This window comes from Bos indicus, chromosome 19 (genome assembly GCF_029378745.1).
Source record: "Bos indicus isolate NIAB-ARS_2022 breed Sahiwal x Tharparkar chromosome 19, NIAB-ARS_B.indTharparkar_mat_pri_1.0, whole genome shotgun sequence".
Lineage (NCBI taxonomy): Eukaryota > Metazoa > Chordata > Mammalia > Artiodactyla > Bovidae > Bos > Bos indicus.
In genome coordinates this window covers 35,579,922-35,602,984 of record NC_091778.1, presented here as the reverse complement: position 1 = coordinate 35,602,984, position 23,063 = coordinate 35,579,922, and the positions used below count along the sequence as shown (strand labels likewise).

Here is a 23,063-nt window from a genome sequence, read left to right as displayed (position 1 = left end):
CGTGAGACGCATATTGGGCTCTTACATGCAGCCATTTGAGGCTTTGTGAGCTTGGCCAGAGGGGCTTGGGCTCAACCTGGAAGCAGGAGACTGACCTGGAGTGGCATCTAGCTTTAGTAATAGGCACCAGCTGGTCAGGGTTTTCTTTCTTCCAAAAAGCCTGACCCCTGGAGCCCTGTAACCTGGATGGGCGGGGCTGCCAGGGGGCCCTTTGGCCAGCAGTGGTCCACATGCAGAGAGACATGGACCCTCAAGTGGAGGGCAGGCTCCCTGCTTTGTATAGACGGGGACGCAGGCGTGTCTAGGTGTCCCTGTGGGAGCTGTGGCTCCCATGTAACCCCGTGTGGCAAACGAGCCAGGGAGGAGGGCTTGGGGCCACATGGGCTTGGGGTGAGGCCGCCACAGCTGTGCCAGGCCCCTCCTTCTTGTCCCATGTCCTGAGGCGACCCCCTCCCACCTGGGACATGGGGACAAGGCTGGAGGAGGTGCTCTTGGGCACTCTGGTTGCAGGGCCAGTGGCCTCTGCGGATAAGGAGGGACCTGCCTCCCGGGTATTCCCATGGGCTCAGTGGCTCTGCAGAGGAGCAGAGGGCAGGAGACTGGTTTCCCCAAGGACTGTTAGGTCACATGGTCTCAGGAGCTGCTTGGCCTGAGTGCCTTCGGTGGTGAGCAGCTGTGATGGTTGCAAGGGGACAGGCTGGAGGTGGGGCAGCCTTGGCCTCCTCCCTGTAAGATGAGGGGTCCAGAATACCTACTTCACAGGTGGGGGTGGGGTGTTAACCCAGTGCTGGCACAGAGCAAGGCACTCCCGAACCAGTGACCGAGACAGATGGTCCAGTGTCCGTCAAAGTTGGGGGCCTCTGGAAAGTGTCCAGACTAGACAAGTCCTTTCATGGATTAACTCGCGAGCAGGACCCCTTAGGACAGTGCATCACATCCAGAGCCGACGCAGCCAGTGCTTTCAGGCTGTGCAATTACTAAACAGAAAAAGCCCTGATCAAAGTCTGCACAGGCACTCTCTCCCTGAGGCTGCAGACTGGGGCCTGCTGGGCACAGCCACACTCAGGTCCCTGGGGATCTCACCAAGCCTCCTGACCGGGTTGTAGTCAAGGTCCAAGGGCCCTGACGGGCCAGGCTGGAGCTGGATGGGAGAGGGAAGCCCTTGCCTCTAATCCAGGACCACTGCTGTCCCCAGCCTGGTCCCCTCCAGGATGAGCAGCCTTCAGCCTGGTTTAAGTCACATACATCTGACGCATTTGCATTTTTAAGCATATTCTTTTATAATCAGGATAGTCTTTTAAATACTGTCCAAATAAAAAAAATTAAAAAGTTAAAAACCCCAGTAACGTAACTGTTTGGTGGCACTCAGTTCACTAAGGACAGACACCAAAGCTGGTGTCACCAGCCCAGTGCTCCCAGGGCCACCACGGGGCCTGGACAGTGCTCTGGGTGTTCTCAGCAAAGCCACCCACTTCCTGAGCCAGCAGTTCAGCTCGTGGGCCTCAGGTTTGCCCGCCTGTATGACCTCAGGGAACTTTCCAGGCTGACCCTGCACCCCTGCCCAGCATGAATACTGGTGAAGACAGGATGGTGCACCCCTGCCCTGCGGAGCAGGCCCCTCCCACCTTTGAGCTGAACACGGAGGCAGCTCAGGAACCTGAGACAGAGGTCTGGGGGGAAAGGTGGCCGATGCACCCCGAGGGCAGCGGGGCCTCTGCCCAGCATCCTGGGAGGCCTGTGTGGAAATCTCCCTCACAGTGTCCACCCATCTGTGTGATGGTCTCACCACCTGTGCCGACAGCAACCCTGCCCCCAGAACCTGACACCCTGTGAAGGCCCAGCCCAGGACCCCCAGTCCCACTCGGCATTTCTGGTCCTGGTGGGCACGGGAGATCCCCGTGGAGAGATTGCAACCTACAGATGAGTTGAAGGTCGTATCCTTCAACTCAACAGCAAAAGCACAAACCACCCCACTGAAAAACGGGCAAAGGTCTTGAAAAGACCTTTCATTTCTCCAAAGAAACATGAAAGGCCATATGAGTGGTGAAAAGCATGCCCAACTGCAGTGGTCACTGGGGATATGCAAGTAAAAGCCACGAGATGCCACCTCAGGCCCATGAGGATGGCAATATGGGCAAGGGCACGTCGACAAGGATGTGGAGAAAGGGGAACTCTGGTGAGAAGGTAAAATGGCGCAGCTGCTGTGGAGAGCTTAGTGCATAGAATTAACTGACCCAGCAACCCCACTCTTAAGTGTGGATCCCCAAAAATACAGGTGTTCAAATAACTTGCACGCAGAAGTTTACAGGTATACTGCTCCCAACAGCCAGGCGGTGGAAACACCCCCGTGTCCATCAACTGATGACGAGTGAACACAGCGGACTAGCTCAGTCAGAAAATCACAGAAGGCACCGCTGCGTGACCGTGAGGGCCACCCCAGGAGACGGGCACCAAGAGGGAAGCAGAGAGGGGCCACGACTATGCGGCTGTTTATGTGAGATGGTCAGCACAGGTGAAAACCAAAGGGACAAAGTGGACTGGGCCACTGGGCTAAGACCAACACCCAGTGACCAGAGGCTCCAGGAGCAGTTCTGGGCAGCCCACTGTCCAGTCCAGGTGTGAGGGCTGGTCTGAGGGAAGGGTTTGGGGCCAGGAGTCCCAGAACAGGTTGCTGCTTCAGCAGCCATACAACTCAGTCATGCTCAGCTTACTCCTACTTATCATCTGAGCTGCAGACCAAAGTCCACCGACTCCCACTCAGCTCCATGGTTCTTGGGAGGCCGAAACGGCAGCATCTGCACCAGTTCTTCTTTGCCCCAAAGGACAGTGGTGGAGCTGGGGGAGGCAAGGCAGGTCAGCACTGCCCAGTGTCCTGCCAAACTTCCCCAGATGCTACACTGCCAGGGTCAAGGGGCTGGATTCTTTACTGAGGCACCTGAGCTGTGGGGCATCCTGGCTGCAGCTTCTTAATAAAGAAGCAAAAACCTTCCGCAGACACAACCTCCAAACAGGAGCCTCTCCCTGGCATCCCACCCTTTCTCAGGCCATCTGTGGGTGGAAGCCCCTTGCAGACAGGGCCAATCTCCACTAAGGCGCTGACAGCACAGCCCCTGTGAGTCACAGAAGGCAGCCTCTGTGGCTGCTCAGCCGTAGACACAGTGTTCCTGGGTCCTGCACACAGGGCCACTGTCCAGCAGAGAGAGATCTGGACCCGGACTCAACAAACAGGCCAAACCCCGAGAGCTGCTGGTGGACCCTGAGAAACAACGTGCTTCCTAAGACATAAGGATGGGAAGAAGGGCAGGGGGCCCCCTCAGCCCGACGCTGCCTCATCTGTTCTGAGGACAGAAGGGACGGGTATGTCCAGGCTGGTGGCAAAGGCTGCACTTCCGGGGTTTCTTGGCTGCAGACCCTGTGTCTGAGGAGCCGGCCCGAGGCCTCTTGCTTCTGGCCTCCAGCCCCTGGGTTCCTCTCCTGCTTCCTGGCCAGAGGGGGCCTCCGAAGGTCCCTGTGGGGAGAATGGAAGGTTGCTGAGTGCAGACGGGAATGCCCTCCGAGAGCCTTGCCACCATGGCCTTGGTTAGGGGCCCATGTCACCTCACATGCAGAGACGAGGACCTATTAGCCCAGCCACCCGATCGCATGCGCATGCGACAAAGACACGTTGGCTGTAACCAACACTCGCTCCCACCCGCCGTGCGAGGAGCCTGAGCTCTGGACCCTCCCTGTCCCTCAGGAGCCTCACAGCATGGACTGCCCCGTCACCCAGGACCAAAGACACCACCTCCTCCCAACAGGAGACCCTGATGCCCGCCGTGCGGGAGGTGGTCCAGCCCTGATGCCTCCTAGACAGACTGCCTCCTACAAGGCAGACGTGGGTCCCTTGGAGCAGTGGTGTCTCCAACCCCTGGCCTGCACCCAGGCTCTGGGCTCTTCCTGTGTGTGCAGACCTGCCACGTATGTGTCAGGATCACAGCTGTAGGTTAATAGGAATGAGAGAAAGGGAGAAGGCGCCCATCTTACTGAGTAAACAGGCTGAGAAACCACACCAAACGGCTCAAGGACATACAGACATACAAGGCCATTCGGTCTCTCTCAGACACATGACCAGGTACCTTCAGGTACCTCATCTACCTTGACCCTCTGTCTGGGCAGTGGTTCTCCCCACACCCATCTGCGGGGGGCCGACTCAAACCGTGTAACGTGGGGCAGGTTCCAAATGTCAGGGACAGGGCTTCCGTCTTACTACACCAGGCCCCGACACAGACCCTGCCAGCTTCACAACGGTAGGAGGGGCTCCCAGGTCAAGCCCCACCGTGGGGATCCCAACAGGCCACGTGGCCAGTGTGGGCCTCATGGTCCCTGTCTGGGAGGCACGACCACAACCACCACCCAACGGAGACAAGAGCAGCTGTACATGGAGTATTGTGCAGTGCCGGGCATTTGCCCGGGGCAGAGCAGGCTGCCCGTGACCCCGCGGGTGTGAAGTCCTGGTAGGGAGGGCAGCCCCACCCCTCACCTGGAGCCACATTCTCGTCCACCCACTGGAAGAAGCCGCACTGGTGCTCACGGGGCTGGGCACACGTGTGGAACTGGCGGCCCTGGTTGGGCCCCTCCTTCTGCACGGTGCGCGTGACAGCCGGCTGGCCACACAGGCAGGATGCGCCACCGCTGCCACCACTGCCAGGCCTGCTGGACCCGCCCAAGAGAGTCCCTGAGCCCGGGGGGTGTTCCAGGGGGCCGCCTGGGGGTCTGGACGCTGAGGAGGGAGGCCCGGCTCCTGGGTGGCCGCTGTCAGCCCATAGAAAGAAGCTGCAGCCACCACTGCCACACTTGTAGAACTGGCGGCCCTGGTTGGGGCCCTCCTTCCGGACGGTGAGCAGCAAGGCCTCCTGGCCACAGTTGCAGGTCACCGAGTTGCTCTCACTCTCAACGGCGGGTGGAGGAAGAGTCCTGGTCAAAGCCTTCGAGGGCCTGGTGACGGGGGGCCGGGGCTGGCCCTGCTGGCCACTGTCCATTCTGTTCAGGGACTGGCTAGCCTGCAGGTAGCCGGAGGTCTGGCTGGCAGGCTGGCTGACTCGGGCGGTGCCCTGGGAGAACCTGAGGGCCAGGATCTCCCTCAGGGTCTCATCACACCCGCCGATGCAGCCGACAAATTCTAGGGGCATGGTTGGGGGCAGGCTGCCTCGTTTAAACTTGAACTTCAACCTGTGAGAACAGAAGATGACAAAGCACTCAATCCTTGGGTTAAGAGTCTTCTCCTGGGTCCACAGGGGGCTGTCCCCGACCCCCACCCCAGGGAAGCCACACAAGGCACAGCCACCTCACAAGAGGGAGGAGGGGGCTGGGGGGGTGGGCTCTGGGACCCAGTCAACCGCCCACACCAAGGTGCCTCTGAAAAATGCCTGTCCTCGGGCCCCACTGCAGCAAGGTCCAGGGCCTCTTGGCTTATGGCTTGGTAATGGCGCCCAGCAGCAAGCGGCTCTGCCCTACTGTTAACCCAGATGTTATTCTGGCAACATTGGAACACAAGCTGTTCTCATTTTTTTGCTTTGAAAATAAATTGTATCCTAAAGACCTATCTGTTAGTATGCAATTGTTACAAATTAACAAATATTTAAAAACCTGCTTTCACTTTGAGAATGTGGTAAATCCTCATAAGCATAAGTTCTCTGAGATCCTTGTGATTTCTGACACATGACCAAAGGTCCAAGGGCCAGTCGAGTGTCCATCTCACCTGTAAACTGGGTGCGGCTGGCACACTGGGCACACGCTCACATCCCTGCTGGCCTCCAGCACGCTGTCCGGGAACCAGACAGCCGACCGACACTCAGGGAAGCCCGTGCAACCGAGGTAAAACCTGGGGAGCAAGGCCGGGTCAGATGGGCGGCCCCGACGCTGGGACGGTGCCATTGGTGGGGACACTTATGTCTGATCACAGGTGATACTCAAGCTTCTGGAGACATGGTCCGTGACACCAAGTGACGGGAGGCCCAGCCTGCACTTGTGTCCTTGAAACCCCCTCAATCACTGCTGATGCTGTCTCCTGATGAGAAACCACCAAGCCGCCACCAGCGCCCAGACTGAAGTGGGGCCTGGCTGCCCAGGGTGCCCTCCGAGCCCCCAGCTGGACGCGCCTCAAAGAACACAGGCCTCACCCTCCTGCAGCTCTGTGAGGAGCAGACGGGCTCAGTGGGTCACTGATCAGGAGGCCTGCGCCACCGTCCATGGAGCATCGTCCATCCCCAGGGGACAAGCCCTGCCTCCACCAGCCCTCAATTCCCACGAGGCCTCACACCCGAGGCCACCATTTCAGCACCAGCACCCAGTCTGGGCTTTTAAATAGGACACAGAACCAGAGGATGGGCCTGCATGACAGTACTGGGCCTCAGGGGCGGGGGTAGGGTGAGGCATAGCCAGACACTGACCCGCCACTCTTTCTGGTCTTAAGAACCATGTCCCGGCTGCACTGAGGACACTTCCTGATGGGCTCGGGCACAGCCGGGAGGGCGTCCTGTGGGGCTACCTCTGTAGCTGCCCCGAAGTACTGGGACAAGGCCTCGTCCAACCTGAGGAAACGGAGAGCATTTCAAGTCAGGCGCCCATCATGCACGTGTGACTCACACAGCATTCTCCCACAAACGGGGCCATGGGGGCCACGTGGCCTGCTCCCGAGGTGGCCGCTCCCGAGGTGGCCGCTCCTGGGAGTGATCCAGCTGCAGGCAGGTGCCCCTGCCTCACCACCTGCCCCACAGCAAGCAGACCTTAGGCCATGCACACACTCCAGATGGTCTGGAATCAAGTCTAAATGGCTCGTGCATTTCTTTTCAAAATTGGCATGGAGTAAAAAAATGTGTTATTTCCAACAGAATACATAGACACTCTACTGGCCACGGGCACCCCCGAAGGCCCAAGAAAACGGGGCACACGCCCACACTTGGTGCACCCACAGGCAAACCACCACCTGCTAACTCAGGATGGGATGGAGATGGCATATCTAAAGCCCAGAACGACTGGACCAGACCCTCCTGGCTGTGGCTGCCAGGCTGACAAGGCTCTGGTGTGAGGAGCCAAACAAACGGATGGAGAGAAGGGAAACTGCAGGTGGGGTGAGTGCCTGGCAAGGCCACAGTGCACGGAGCGGCCATCCCCAGGGCCCAGCGGGCCGCCCAGCACTCACTTCCTGGCTTTGGCCACGGCTTCGATGAACACCTGCTTGTACTTCTGCACCTGCTGATGCAGGACCACCAGCTTGTCCTTCTTCCCCTCGCAGATGAGCTTCAGGTCAGCCTCCAGCTCGGCCCGCAGATCAGGCTTGGACATCTCGTAGCCCATGGAGTCATAGCCTGTGGACAAGAGTAGCGTCGTGTGGCCTGGATACACTGTGGGGCTTCGTGACCATCACCCCCAAAGCCCCCAGCTCCTCACCTTCCACGAGCCCCATGCCCAGGTGCCCAGGGAGAAAGCGCTTATCTGGCGTGAGCCCGACGTACATCCGGGCCTTGATGGTCTCGATGTGCTCAGCGTGCGTGGCGTCCGTACCTGCAGGCCATTCCTGTCACTCAGGCTCATCCTTAGCCCCCAGCCCCACATGCCCCTTCCTCTGCCTGGACTTCCTACTCCAGGAGACACAACTCCACTCAGAGCCAGCCGTGCAGAAGCCTCGGCAGCAACCTCACCTCTCCTTCACACCCACTCACTCCAGCAGTCACATCCCGCTGTAAATCCCCTGTAAGCTCCTCCCCCCACCTCCCTCTGCAGTGAGGGCTGGGGCTCTGCCCTGCTCCACCCTCTCCCTATACTCCCACCCCTTGTGGCGCTGGTCGCCCTGGACTCAGCTGCCCTTAGAGCTGTGGTGAAAACTGAGGGGCAGCAGGTCAGTCACAAGGAACCCACCTGTAAAGCCTGGGCCACAGGACTAATGGGAAAAAGTATTCTGGCCCAGTTTCTTTAAGAAAAAAAAAAAATCTGATTTTTAAACAACTATGGGAAATACTTTATCAGAAGCTAAGCACATGGTCATCCATGAAGAACCCGAGAGGCAGACTCAGATCGCATGGGGGCCCTGCACGTGCTGAGCAGGTGAACAAAGCCAAGCGTGACTGCCAAAAAACAACCGCCACTCTCGGCTGCCAAGCCGCCAAACCCTGATGCTCCTGAAGAAGAAGGTACCTGTTTTTACGTGGGTCTTCACAGTTTTAAATGTTGGTACCTTGCTAAATATACAACAAAAACCAACAAATCCCTGTGAGGGCCAAGAACGCTGGTCAGCGTGGCCCAGGTGAGCCTGAGTGATGGGGAGCGCCTGTGTCCACCTGCAGACGCACAGGGCCGCGGCCAAGGGCGCCGACTGTGGCGTCACCTGGACCCAGGGGCTCACGGCTCACACACTCTGTGCCCTGAGGCAAGCTCTTCACTGCTCCTGAGCCGCCCTTCAGCTATGAATTACGGAGAAGACAGCCTCACTTCAGCTAAGGAGTACCAGCTACTATGACAACCAGCTACTGACCAATGCCGTGCTTCTCCATGAGGGCAATGAGGTCAGCCTCGGTGAGCAGCTGGGGGGGACTGGTCTCCCCGTCCACCATCTCCACAGTGCTGGGCTGAAAGCAGGTGCCTTGCTCATAGACAGGGAGGGTCTACAGAGGCAGAGACGCAATGGTCAGCCCACCTGGTCCCTGAGCCAGGAATAGGACGGTCCCCCGCCCAGACGCGTCACCTTGTCACTCCAGCGATCATACGGGTACACGTCCAGATAGTTCCGGGCCAGGATCATGAGGCCGTGGGCCACGAAGCGCTCCTGCGCGATGTCGATCTCCACAGTGGTCTCCTGGCCCTGGGCATCCTGCGAGCAGCAGGCCAGGAAGTGGCGGACGATGAGCTCGTACAGTCGCTGCTCATCCCCCTGCGGGCAGAAGAGGAACCCAAGCGCCTCCAGACACTGTCTGGCCAGTGCTGCCTCCCAGCCCAGAGCTCCACACCCGTGTGCAGGGCAGGCAAATCCATGCTGCTTGTGGGTTCAGGCCCATAAACTTCACAAGTGGAGTCCCCTTCCCTCAAGACTGGAAAGCAACTCCTCTGAGGTAAAGCCTGTCTGAGCAGGAAAAAAGGTGAAAGCAAGTTTCCAAGAGGGCCCGTGTATGCAGGACATGCGGCGTGAAGACACTCAGGCAGCCCCAGACCTACCACAAACACAGGGTAACGGTAACCTCTGCCCTTTCAGTTACTAGAGACACAGTGAGGCCCCCTGGCAGGAGCCTGTAAGACGTTCACACTCAGATCCCAAATCCTCCTCTAAGAAAGTCTGCAAGGGAGATGTGACATCCACACACACAGCCACGGTGCAAACACCTGTCGAATACAATCCTTCAAAGCCAAGCCCAGCAAATCCAGCACATGCACACAACCATCAGATGTCATGCTGCACGACCAGCCCAGTCTCAGGGGGAGAAGGTGGGGGCTGTGTAAGGGCTCAGCGAAGGGCCGCTTGGTCTGCGGGAGGGTCAGGGAAGCAGTGGAGGGAGGGGACAGCATGGTGCGGGGCCTGGATGGGCTGTGGGATCCCTCAGTGAAGCCAGGCACAGACTGTGGGAGGAGAGTGTTGATATGACATCTCTTCCCCACAATGGAAGAGAAATTTTCAGTCACGCTGTTCCTGAAGTCAGATCCCACAGAGCAGATTCAACCTAGGCCTGAGCCCTGACCTCCTCATGGTCCCGAGGCAGCATGGCCAGGAATACCCACCTGCAGGCTGTCAGTGTATTTGGTGGGGTGGATGGGAGGGTGCGCTTGGTCAGACTTATTCCCATTGCGTGGGGTGGGGCCACCGCGCTCTAGAATGTTTCGAGCAAAGGCCCCCCAGCGTGGATCTGGGGTCTGTTGCTCCACCAGTGCCGCCAGGTCTAGGTCTTTGGGGAAAATGTTCGTTTCAGTTCGAGGATAGCTGATGTACCTAGACAAGGCCAAACACACACAATGAAAAACGGCTGAGGTGGTCGAGAAACGACTGAACTGACCCAAGAACACTGGTGACCCCAGTAGCAGCCCATCTGATCCAAGACGTTGCGGTGCCCAACCCTGGGGAAGTCCCGAGACGAGACCCCAAGGGGAGGAGCAGCAGGCACTCCTGTGGGTCACTCCGAGGGGTCAGAGCCGGTTCCAGGCCGCCCACCCTAGCCCCGCCCTCCCACAGGCACACAGGTGCCACACGTGCGGCCTGCCCTGCAGGGTTCCCGCGCCCCGTCTATGAGAGGTCAACAGTGGGATCTGGACGTACTCTGTGGGATCTTATTTTAGGTTGAAGTGACTCTGACGTGCCCTTTCCATTCTAAAAGAAGACAAGGCCAAAGTCTCTCCATGGAGAGCTGGTGACATCTAGACAGTCTGGTTTCCCCACGAGCTCAAGTTCTAAGATGCTTCACCCTGATTTAGACGCATCAAACTCTCTTCCCAAACGAGGACTCAGGCTTACCCTTGGGTGTAGAGCTTTTCTGCAATCCTCATGGTTTCTTTAGCATTTATCCTCAACTTCCGAGATGCCAGCTTCTCCAGCTCCTGTCAGATGTGTGACAGAGCACGGGTCAGAGAACACAACATCCACACCCCCTTCTTCAGCACCCCTCGGCCATCACCCTGGCTGCGTCACACACGTGTAAAAGGCTGTGCTGGGGAAGGATTCCAGGCCCGTCAGACAGTCAGGCCACAGCCCAGGGGTTGTCGGACTCAGTGCAGAAGCCAGAATGAGTGGGGACAGGAGTGGACACACTCCTGGGCACAGGCACTAAGGGATCTGACGAGGAGGGCTGGACAGGGGCGGGGCCAGGAACTGCGTTTCTAACAACGGGCTAAAGGACTTATTCCACTGCCGCAGTCTGAAACCTGCACTCTGGGGACACCATCCAGACCTCGGGGCCTCCGATGGTGACAAACATCCATGCAGGCATTCAGGGGGTCACCAGCTATCCCTTCCCTTGGTGGGGGGGGCCCTCTGAAAATGCTGCTGGCTACATATCTGAGCACGTCAACCAGCAAGGGATGACGCACGTAGGGCCACTGCACACAGCCTGTAACCCGTGCTGCCCCTGCCGTCCCACAGGCTCCACCTTCAGAGTGAACACACCCTGAACTCTCCTGAAGAGTGGGGGCTGGGAAGCGGCACCCTAAGGTGTCCTGCTAGGTGGCTTTTCCTGGGGTCACAAAATTTGAGACGCCCTATTTGGGGGCAGGTTCATAAAGTGGGTATGCAAAATGAGGTTTACACAGATTATGCAGAAACAAAGAAAATGCTTTTCCACTTTGGTGGAAAAAACTAGCTATTCCAATAACAACGCTGTTAAAAAAGACAGGGAAAACAGAGGACAACACTGAAACCGCAGCAGCAACCACCCAAGGCTGGGACGCTTCGGTGACTTCTCTCCCTGCTCGTTCCCCACGCCCCGCACAGAGCAGTTACGACACGTTTATTAGCTGCTCGAGCACGTCCTGCTCTGGGGTCTGTTTTCCTTCCTGCGTGGCACCAGGAAGACAGATGCCCCTGGGCACATTCTGCAGCAGAAGCTGGTGCCCCCCCACGGACGCCAGGGCTCCTTGGGGCTGGCACAACGCCCCCCACCAACTCCCATCCAGAACGTACCACAGTGTCCAGAGCCTGAGGCCTCCACTTGCTCTTGGCTTTCGACCTGACCTCTACCACCGTCGCCCTGGGATCCTGGGAAGATAGGGAAAGCTGAGGTCACCGTGGCCGGCCAAGCATCTTCCCCAGTTCTCAGGGCCTGCAGAGCACCTGCTTCTACCCAGTTCCCCAGCTTCCAGCTCCAGGATCTGTGGTTCCTGGCTGGCCTAGCGGGTCCTTATCTGCCTCTGGCGAGAGTGCACTGTTTTGGGACAGATTCCAGCTACACATTTATTAACATTCCTGGTTTCACCTGAAAGTTCTACAAGTCTTTCCTTCCACAGTCAAAACTGTTTTCATGGGGTCTTACTGGTGCCAAAAGCTGATGTCCTGAGATGCATGCTGAAAACTGCAGTCCCGTGGGACACAGGACAGAGAGGAGCAGCTTGGGAAGTCCCAGGACAGTCTTCCCAAATCACCACCTTCCTAGACCTTCTCAGACCTTCTCACCTCCATGCACATCTGGTAGAGGACGAGACATGCCGTGTGATTGAAGAGACGATGCCTTTTCCAGCTGAACTCTACCACGCCGTCCCTGTGGTCATGAGTCACTGTCGGAGACACAGGAAGGCCATGACTCGGAGAGAGAGGCCCATCACAGGGACAGCAAGAGCCACCTCAGACACATGACAAGGGGGCGAAGACGGCGAGGCACAAACCACCCCCTGGACCAGTACCCGGGCTGCCCCACAGGCCCCGGCCCACACCTCGGATCTTGTGGAAGACTTCTGGCACAAATGCCTGAATGGCTTTGAACCTCTCCACCACGAACCCCAGGGTGGGGAACTGGCAGCTGCCGTAGCTGATAAGCTGCTCTGCCAGCACCTCGGGGAAGATCTTCTGCAGCCGCAGCGTCTGGAACCTGGTGAAGGCCGCCCCTGGCAGAGAGGATGGACAGAAGTAGACACCACAGATGGCAAGGTCATGGCTGGATGCGTGCCCAAGCCCCAGTCCCCCACCCCCATAGCCCCCTCCTCACCGATCCGCAGGTCCAACTCCTGCCTCACATCCACGGCATCGCTCACTCTCTGGTCGGGCTCCGTAAGGTTTTCACATGCCGTCCGGACAGCGCGGGTGGTGATCTCGGAGAAACGGGCTCGCAGCACCTGCAGGCTGGGCTTCACTGCGCAACAGAGGGGGCACGGGGCAGGCTGGTCACACGGGCTCGCTGCTCCCAAACCACCCTGAACCCTGAGGGGGTGAACCAGTCCAAGAGGCTATGGTGTCCAACTTCACTGGTTCAGTTAAATTAGCCATGTGCTGCCTAAGAGGGAAGCCTTGTGGTGGCCAGGCTGAGAGCTGTCAGAAACAGGGGCTGAATGCATCTCAGCAACCAGCTGAAGAAGCCTAGTGAGCCTCGCGAGAATGCCCACGTCCCTTGCTGTCTTGGGCCTTGGGCCTAGGGAAAAGCACTCCCACTCTCTGAAGCCCAACAGTGGCCTTCAGGTCACCCTCTCACTTACCTGAAATCATTCAGCGGATGTCAATGGTTATTTAATGTCCAGGCATCGTACAGCCTGGACCAAACAGGCAACAAGCCCTGGGCTATGGGGGCCAAGCCCTGACACACGCCTGGTGAGTCTGGCAGGGGGACCTGGGCTGAGCACCACCCACTGTGGCCTCAGATACTCACCGGCCTTGCACACGTGGATGACCTCAAACCCAATGTTTTCACCCTCTCTGTCGCAGTCGGTCCAAATCACCAGGGCCTGGCATTGCTGGGCCTCTCGCTCCAGAGTTTTCTGAAACGCCCAGTTGGGATAAGAGGGTAAGAGCAGGCCCTGCGGAGCGATCGCCCGACAGCTCTGCACTGGACCTGCCCACTGCTGGCGAGGCTCCTTGAGATGCCAGCTAGGTGAGGCCTGTCCCCACCGGGGGCACTGAGGAGGCTAGGTCACCAGAGCAGCCAGCCTGCCCGGGAGCTCCTAGAAGACAGGGTTTATACCATGACACCCACGTGAGGAGCCCAGAAACTTGGCTCTAACACACACTTTCAGCTCTAGGAGTTCTGACCATGTCCTGGGTTAAAAAAAAAAAATCAACCCTGAATTGAGATTCATCCCAAGAAGGGCCCCCAGTCGGGAGTGAACCAAGGACAGGTGCCCCAACAGCCTGAGAAAGCAGAGTTCAGGGCCAGATGGCCACTCAGGGCCTGCATTCTCCCTCCAGTGCGGGGAGCAGGAGCTGCTCTGACAGAAGCACGCTCACCCCCAAGATCTCCTCAGGTGGCCACAGTCCACACAAACGCTCACCCGGGCCCTCAGCCACTTAGCCGAAGTGGCCTCACCTCTACAGAAAGGATGGGAATGTTTTAAACCATGGTGCCTTGTTTAGTGGAAAACCTCAGTTCTAATGCCATCAAAATATATAGAAACCTCTCCATTTAATTACGTGGTGGTTGTTCAACTGCAGGGCCACGCGTCTCCCAAGATCCTACCTTGATGTCTACAAAATTCTCTGGGCAGTACTTTTCAATTTCTGCTTCAAACAGGACAAGAGGATTGCAGCTCTGCCTGGAAAGGAAAACACAAAATCCTAACTCAGCGCAGGAGGGAGAAAGCCATCCCAGTGCCCTGGTGGTGCGTTCCTGCCAGACACAGGCCCCGAGAAAAAGCCAGAGGACATGAGTGAGACTGTGACCTTCGGAGAGGCACTTCCCCTGGGGATTAACAGGAGCTGCTGAGAAGAAATTCTGGAGCCCTTTCCTGTATATCTGCAACAGGGTAAACGCAACCCAAGGTCTGGGTGGGGAGTTCCCTAGTTGTCCAGTGGCTAGGACTTGGCATTTTCACTGTACAGCCCTGGTTCAATCCCTGCTTGGTCAGGGGTCTGGGTATTTTGGGGAACACACCTGAAAGCGTGTATTTATTCTAAGCATGTGGTGAAAATTCACAGCAAACAAGTTAATCCTAGGTCACTGCCATGGTATCTGCCGTTTGTGTCTTCCTAGATTCACAGGCTGGAATCCCAACAACTGTGGGATGGTGCCAGAAGGTAGGGCCTCCTGGAGGCCATTTGAGCTCTTATAAGGGGCCCTGGCCGGCTCTCAAGACCATCTAGCGCTCCGACCTCTGGCCTCTGTAAGTGGGAGAAATGTGTTTCTGTCCTGCACAAGACACCCACTGACTGTGTTTTGCTACAGGAGCCGAATGGACTCAGTTATCTTACTGCTGTAAGTTACCTAACACTGACATGCCTCAGACTTCCCGTGATGCTTTACAGGTCACTGTAATAATCAGAATGTTCTGCCCCCAGGGATTGAACTGACCATTTGCGAAACTGCATCCGGAAATCATGGGCCAGCAAGTGTCCTGAGACTGAGGTCATTACCATGGTGACATTCTGAATGAGGACAAAATTCACGTTAGCCTTGTTTTTCTTTAAACGTCAAACTTTTTATTTTGTATTGGGGTACAGCCAATTTAACAATGTTGTGACAGTTCCGGTGAACGGGGAAGGGACTTAGCCACACACAGACGTGTATCCATTTCCCCCCCAAACCCCCATCCCATCCAGGCTGGCACATAACACTGGGTAGAGTGCCACGTGATACACAATAGGTCTTTGTTGGTTATCCACTTTACATCAGCCTTTTAGCAATTAGATTTTGCCAAGTCAAAGTATGGAACTTTTATAACTTCTATCAAAGAGAAAAAAAGTGGTTCTCAGGGGGCTGGGGGGAAGGGAGGATGAATGGGCAGAGCACAGGGGCTTTGGCGGCAGTGAGAATACTCTGCATGGGGTCCTAATAGTGGGTACAGGTACACATTCATGCAAACCCACAGAATGCACAAGAGCGGGGTGAACCCTAATGTCAACTTGGGACTCCAGGTATAGATGATCTCGTGTATCCCGTCAACTGTAACAAAGGTGCCATCCGAGGGGGTTGCTGGGGGGCTGTGTTGAGGCAGGGTGTGTGTGTGGGAAACCTCTGTACCCTCATCTTAGCTCTGCTGCAAAGCTAAACACACACAACCTCCCCAAACCAGAAGACTGAAAAGAAATAAACAAATACACCTCTTCAAAGCCAAAGCCACAGTAATATTAATACCATTCTAATTCTGGCTCCATGATGCCTTTTATATTTAAACTACAGTATACTAGCTTGTCTCTTGTCATAGACAGCTACATTGGGACCATGTTTTATAAAAAATAGACTTCCTTATGAATTATAAAATGATAACCTGTCACCAGTGATCTTCAGGTCACAGAAACAGTTTTTCTTAAAAGACACTGTATTGTCTACAATGGTCAGGCTAATTCTCCTTGATTAATTCTAAAACACAAGCTCTCTCTTTAGCCATCACTAACACCCCAAGGAATGTACAGCAAGATGGCAGGTGGATCCAAAAGCATCCTTCAGCCACAGGATAGAAGCCCTGCAGCACCTACCTGGCCACACAGATGATAATCAAACTCATAGATCTTGTTGAATCTTGAAAGTCCTTCCCTCTAGAAAGTGAAACAAAAATAGAAAAAAATATATAAAGCACATAAAAGACAAACTGAGTCCTCACATAAGGATCAAGCAAACTCCTGCAGAATATTACAAATGCAACAGAACTTCCTACAGCTAAATACGAGGCGAGATCACTAGGCCCATTTGTGAAGTGGCCCCTCCACACTCAGGGAAAAGCAGGGACCTGGTCATGTCCACTGAGGTCAGCAGACATGTTTCTACAGGTGAGACTGGACTTGTCCAAGATCACGTGACAATTACTCCAGACAGGATTACGACGTGTGTCACCAGTTCTCTGTTCTTCACACATATCTCTACTTCCCAGCCATACAACTGCACCAATAAACAGGACCATGGGCAAGTCATTCACCTTTCTGAACCTCACTTTATTCTGAGTAAAGTCATCTGTAAGGTCCCTCTCTCTGGCTTTGAAATCCAGTGAAGCTGTGAGTCCCAGTCAGGCCTGGGAACCAGCCTACACCTGCTTCCTTAGCTATACTTTTCTGTGAATGAGACCCTCTCAGAGAAGATCCCAGCCTTCAAAAAGGTGTTGAAAGTAACTACATGTGTGAGTTTCACACCAACACAGCACATAAGACAAGACACAAGCAAAGTGGGACTCTGGGAACCTGCAAGCACCAAGGAGGATTGTGTCCAGAACATTCTCCCCCAGCCTCACACAAATTTTCTGTGGGGAACAATGAGTGCAGATCCCTTCAAGCCACAATGGCAAACTTAAAGTGGGAATTTATTTTCATATCTGATACACCAGTTCACTGGGTCTAGTGCCGCTGCTGCTGCTAAGTCGCTTCAGTCATGTCCAACTCTGTGCGACCCCACAGACAGCAGCCCACCAGGCTCCTCTGTCCCTGAGATTCTCCAGTCAAGAATAGTGGAGTGGGTTGCCATTTCCTACAAACTGCAACTGCTGCTTAAGCCCTTTTAGTCCAGAGAAGAGAAACAGTTGAATCAGCAGCATTTCTACCTCTTTCTAAGAACGCATCAAAGCTTCTCAGACAAACTCCTGCATGGGCTCTGATACGTACCAAGGCCCAGACTCTCTGGCTGCCACAGGCTGAGTCCAGCCAACAGCCTGGCCCCAGCCCAGCCCCCGTGGTATGTGTCCATGGTCCCCACTTTCCTGGGAACAGTCTTGAAACTGTGTTCTAATCCTCTTCCGGGGGATGACCTGTTTAATAAGATGTGTGCACCCCAGGGCAAAGCTCTCCCAGGCAGTCTCCGCCAGTGGACTGTCCTGAGGAACCAAAACGTTTTCCTGGCATTTCAAACTTGCCCCTGACCGACTCCCCCTAAGTTCCCAGCTGAGGACAGCACTCAATTATGCATGATTCCATTGACTGGGTAAGGTGCTCAGGAGTGGGCTGCTTAAATTCCAGCAGAGTTCTGGAGCCTAGAGAAAGAAGAAAACTGTGTATACAGACCAAGAAGGTGGCTTCAGTGATCTCTCTGCAGAGTCATCCATGCCGTCAAAATTAGAGAAAACAAACAAACTCCCCCCCAGACGCCAGAGCAGTCCCTGTTCTAAGCGCTCTACAGGAAGTGATAACGTTGCTGCCACTGAATTTACAAGACTTCTTCTGAATATAAATCCTCAAAGATCTATGAGTTACTATCAGTGGTCACTGTCCAAGTGGGACTGCTCTGCTTATACACATTTATGTTCTCTGAACTATCTTCAGTAGTTACTACCGTTTAAGTACTACTATTCAGGAGAAAAAAGGTTTTATCTTAACAGTGAACTTCTCTCAAACGTATATATGTTTCTACATACAAGTCTTTTCCATGATGAGTATCTAATTACCTATCATAAAAAAAAAATAATAATAATTACCTATCATAACTACGACTTGATTTTACCCCCTGGTGCCATTACTTGTTACTTCCATTCTTTTCTACTACTAAGCTGCAAAGGCCATCCCCTGATTCTGAGCTCTGCGTGTGGATGTCTGGGCTCCTCCTTCAGAATTTACGTCCCTGAAAGGCAGGGATTATGTCATGGGAAGCAACCCCTGTGTGAGGGCTAAATAAGTGAACAGACCCATCTCTGTCTTAGAGAGTGACATGCATGGGAGAGAGGGACAAGCAGCTGGAACGTGACCCATGACAGAGATCCCAGCATCAAGAGCTGTGAAAAATGCATCTGGAAACAGAGATGAAAATAGATGGAGAGGAGCCTGAGGAAAGACTTCACAAAACAGGTTACTTAACATCACACAGAAAAATTAACCCAAAATGGATCAATGACCTGAATATAAGAGCTAAAACTCTTTCGGTTTGCCAATGGTTTCTTCAGTTCAGTTCAGTCGCTCAGTCGTGTCTGACTCTTTGCGACTCCATGAATTGCAGCATGCCAGGCCTCCCTGTCCATCACAAACTCCCGGAATTCACCCAGACTCACGTCCATCGAGTCAATGATGCCATCCAGCCTTCTCATCCTCTGTCGTCCCCTTCTCCTCCTGCCCCCAATCCCTCCCAGCATCAGAGTCTTTTCCAGTGAGTCAACTCTTCACATGAGGTGGCCAAAGTACTGGAGTTTCAGCTTCAGCAACATTCCTTCCAAAGAACACCCAGGGCTGATCTCCTTCAGAATGAACTGGGTGGATCTCCTTGCAGTCCAAGGGACTCTCAAGAGTCTTCTCCAACACCACAGTTCAAAAGCATCAATTCTTCGGCGCTCAGCCTTCTTCACAGTCCAACTCTCACATCCATACATGACCACAGGAACAACCATAGCCTTGACTAGATGGACCTTTGTTGGCAAAGTAATGTCTCTGCTTTTGAATATGCTATCTAGATTGGTCATACTTAGACATGATAGTAAAAGTATAACCAACAAAAGGAAAATTAGATAAACTGGATGTCATCAAAATTAAACTTTTTTGTATCAAAGAACACTATCAAAAGAGAAAACAACCCACAGAATGGATGAGAACATCTGCAAGTCATACATCTAAGGAGGACCTAGTATCCTGAATATAGAAAGAACTCACAGCTCAATAACAAAAAGACAATTCAAAGCTGGACAAAAGACATGGACAGACATTTCTTCAAAGGCAACCCAGCAACTAACAAGCATATGAAAAGATGCTCAGTGTCATCAGTCACTTGGGAAGCACAAACTAAAACCACAAGGTATTTCACACCCACTAGTATGGTGGTGGTTTCGACTGTGCCAAAGCCTTTGACTGTGTGGATCACGACAAACTGTGGAAAATTCAAGAGATGGGAATATCAGACCACCTGACCTGCTTCCTGAGAAATCTGTATGCAGGTCAAGAAGCAACAGTTAGAACTGGACATGGAACAACAGACTGGTTCCAAATCGGGAAAGGAGTACGTCAAGGCTGTATATTCTCACCCTGCTTATTTAATTTATATGCAGAGTACATCATGAGAAATGCTGGACTGGATGAAGCACAAGCTGGAATCAATTGCCAGGAGAAATATCAATAACCTCAGATATGGAATATCAATAACCTCAGATATGGAGATGACACCACCTTTATGGCAGAAAGCAAAGAAGAACTAAAGAGCCTCTTGATAAGTGTGAAATAGGAGAGTGAAAAAGTTGGCTTAAAACTCAACATTCAGAAAACTAAGATCATGGCATCTGGTCCCATCACTTTCTGGCAAATAGATGGGGAAACAGTGACAAACTTTATTTTTTGGGGGAGCTCCAAAATCACACTGAAGATGACTATAGCCATGAAATTAAAAGATGCTTGCTCCTTGGAAGAAAAGTTATGGCCAACCTAGACAGCATATTAAAAAGTAGAGACATTACTTTGCCAACAAAGGTCCGTCTAGTCAAAACTATTGTTTTTCCAGCAGTCATGTACAGACTGAGAGTTTGACTATAAAGAAAGCTGAGTACTGAAGAATTGATGCTTTTGAACTATGGTGTTGGAAAAGACTCTTGTGAGTCCCTTGAACAGCAAGGAGATCCAACCAGTCCATCCTAAAGAAAATCAGTCCTGAATATTCATTGGAAGGACTGATGCTGAAGCTGAAACTCCAATCCTTTGGCCATCTGATTCAAAGAACTGACTCACTTAAAAAGACCGTGATGCTGGGAAAGATTGAAGGTGGGAGGAGAAGGGGATGACAGAGGATGAGATGGTTGGATGGCATCACCGACTCAACGGACATGAGTTTGAGTAAACTCTGGGAGTTGGTGATGGACAGGGAGGCCTGGCGCGCTGCAGTCCATGGGGTCGCAAAGAGTCGGACTGAGCGACTGGACTGACTGAGGATGGCGATAACTGGGCTTCCCAGGTGGTGCTAGTGGTAAAGGACCCGCCTACCCATGCAAGAAACTTAAGGAGTTCAATGCCTGGGTTGGGAAGAACCTCTGGAGGAGGGCCTGGCAACCCACCCCAGTATTCTTGCCAGGAGAATCCCATGGACAGAGGAGCCTGGAGGGCTCTGGTCCAAGGTCTTGCAAAGACTCAGACACAACACAACTGAAGCAACTTAGAATGCATCCAGAACAGTGATAATTAAAAAAGGAAAAAGTGTTGACATAATATGAAAAAACTAGACCATCAATGGAGAGAATATATTATGTTCCAGGCAGTGTGGAAAATAGTTTGGCAGTTCCTCAAACAGTTAAAGATAGAATTAATTTATGACCCAGCAATACCACTCCTAGGAATTTACCTCAAAGAACTGAAAATGGGTATTCAAATGAAAACTTGCATGTAAGCGAACATTTACAGCAGCTCTATTCCCAACAGCCAAAAGGTGGAACCAACCCAAATGCCCACCAACTGATGAAAGAATAAACAAAATACGATCTGTCTATACAACGGGATATTATTCAGCTGTGAAAAGAGATGCGGTGCTAACACACGCTATAACGTGAAGCTTCCAAAAATGCTAAGTAAAAGAAGACTGACACAAAAGGCCACATATCACATGAATCTCTTCGTATGACATATCCAGGACACATCTTTGGGGACACAAGGCAAATTAGTGGCTCCCAGCGGCTGGGAAGAGTGGGGAAAGGAGGGTGACTGCTTAATGGCTACGGCATTTCCTCTTGGTGTGATAAAACCTGGAACTAAATAGAGAACAAAACTGGGGGTGTAGTGAACACTGATGAATGGTACCTTCAAGACAGTTGATACTCATCCATGAAACACGTGGCTCTCTCATCCTCTCTTGCTATGCCCACTTGTTCCTTCCCCCAGCACCCTACACTCTCAGCTTTCCAGTTTTGAACTTGCCAAGCTGTTTCAAGCCAGTGGGTTGCCTTTTGTACATGTGGTACATGGAGCAAAGTGTAGTTGCTCAGTCGTGTCCGACTCTTTGCGACCCCATAGACTAGCCTACCAGGCTTCTCTGTCCATGGGATTTTCCAGGCAATAGTACTGGAGTGGATTGCCATTTCCTTCTCCAGAGGATCTTCTCAACCCAGGGCTTGAACCCAGGTCTCCCACGTTATAGACAGACGCTTTACAGTCTGAGCCACCAGGGAAGCCTATGTGGTTCTCACTGCCTGGTAAAACTTCAAGACTGAGGTCAAATGTGCACCCAGAAGTGCTGAGTGAGGGCCTGCTGTACTCCACACACATATTGGGTATGAGGGATACAGCAGGGGACCCAACAGCCACAGCTCTTTCCTTCGGAGCTGAGGGTCCATGAAAGGGCGACGGGGACTCGGATGAGATGAGCAACTTGCACAGCACATTATGGAACTGTAACCAGGAAGTGCATTCCAAGTAGAAAGGGACACAGTGACAGTTTATCACACTGCACCCTGACCCTTCTGGGGGAAAGAAACGTGAAGAAAAGGTTCCCTGAAGAAGAGACACTTAAACGGAGGCCGAAGGATACAGAAAGTTAGCTGTGTAGACAGGCCAATCTCAAGGAGCCTGGAGCCCTAGGAGTTGGCATAGCCTGGGGCTGGTCACCAGGACGCTCAGCTCTGGGAAAAGGTGATGCTGTCAGCCAGCACCCGTACAACCTCTGCTCCAGTTCCCACCACCTATAGGCAAGAAGCAGAGGCCTGAGGACCCTGAGATGTGAAAGAAGGGACTTCCACCCGCGCGCCGAGATATGTCCAGAAAACCATTTCGGGGCCCACTTTTGTAACTGAGAGCTTCCTAAACAGCTTGTAAGGCCTCCGGTCACCCCCTTCCCAAACCTTTTCACCGTCTCTCTCCTCTGCGCCTCCCGTGGTCCAGAACAGACACTATCGCCACCTCGCCCGCCGGAACAGGGGCTCGGGCAGGTCGCCGCGTCGGATGCACCCAGACCGACGACCCCGCAGGCTCCAGAGCAAGCCAGGGGAGTTCGGCCGGCGGTTCCGCGTCTCAGACCAGCTTGGCACCCGCCGCCGCCCAAGGCGGACCTAAGGTCTCCAAACAAACTAGAGACATTAACTCCGTTTCTAAACGGGTTTAGCCCGTCGGTCGTAGCAGGCGCCCGGACGCCCTGCCCCGACGGCGGGGACGCCCGGAGGGAGCAGAGGCCGCTCGTCCCCGTCCCGCCCGCCCGGGGACCTCCTCACCCGCCGCATGCGGCCGCCAGACAGCAAGTCGGCTATGCCCTTGGCCGCGTCGTTCTTCTCGGCCACGCAAAGGATTTTCCGCACGCCTCGCAGGGCCACCTCCATGGCGGCGCGAGTCAGGGCCCGAGTACCGGGCCGCGGCAGCCCCCGGAGAGCGCGGTGGGCGGCCGGAAATATCATCCCCGGGCCCAGCGCATCTGCAGCGCCCGCCCCGGGAACCGGGAGTCTCCAGCTGGCCTGCTATCCCGCGCACAGCCCGCTTCCGCCCGCCTTTCAGCCGCTTCCGCCAGCGCTAGTCGCACAGCCCCGTGAACCACAACTCCCAGGCCGCCCTGCGCGGCCGCCTCACTTCCCTGCCTTCCCGCTCCGCTCTCGGGAAACGCAGCTCTCCGGTTCGG

The 23,063-nt window shown here is 54.2% G+C and overlaps 1 protein-coding gene across 3 annotated transcripts; it reads right to left on the bottom strand.

Annotated features, from left to right (window-relative positions):
- Positions 1 to 2,284: 2,284 nt before the first annotated feature.
- TOP3A (DNA topoisomerase III alpha) lies at positions 2,285 to 23,013 on the bottom strand. 3 transcript variants are annotated; one of them, XM_019980833.2, is made up of 19 exons: positions 22,666 to 23,013; positions 16,064 to 16,123; positions 14,940 to 15,013; positions 14,109 to 14,184; positions 13,305 to 13,413; positions 12,651 to 12,794; positions 12,379 to 12,549; positions 12,122 to 12,222; positions 11,633 to 11,707; positions 10,472 to 10,554; positions 9,745 to 9,952; positions 8,720 to 8,905; positions 8,510 to 8,639; positions 7,429 to 7,542; positions 7,181 to 7,346; positions 6,429 to 6,569; positions 5,738 to 5,860; positions 4,520 to 5,208; positions 2,285 to 3,508 (listed from the first exon to the last, which is right to left on the bottom strand). In XM_019980833.2, exons 1-19 carry the CDS (start codon positions 22,843 to 22,845, stop codon positions 3,330 to 3,332), a joined length of 3,009 nt encoding a protein of 1,002 aa, XP_019836392.2. In that variant the 5' UTR covers positions 22,846 to 23,013; the 3' UTR covers positions 2,285 to 3,329. The 3 variants fall into 3 exon arrangements, with proteins under 3 accessions (XP_019836392.2, XP_070629274.1, XP_070629275.1); XM_070773173.1 differs by lacking the exon at positions 5,738 to 5,860; XM_070773174.1 differs by lacking the exon at positions 14,940 to 15,013 and having other exon boundaries at positions 22,666 to 22,804.
- Positions 23,014 to 23,063: the final 50 nt, after the last annotated feature.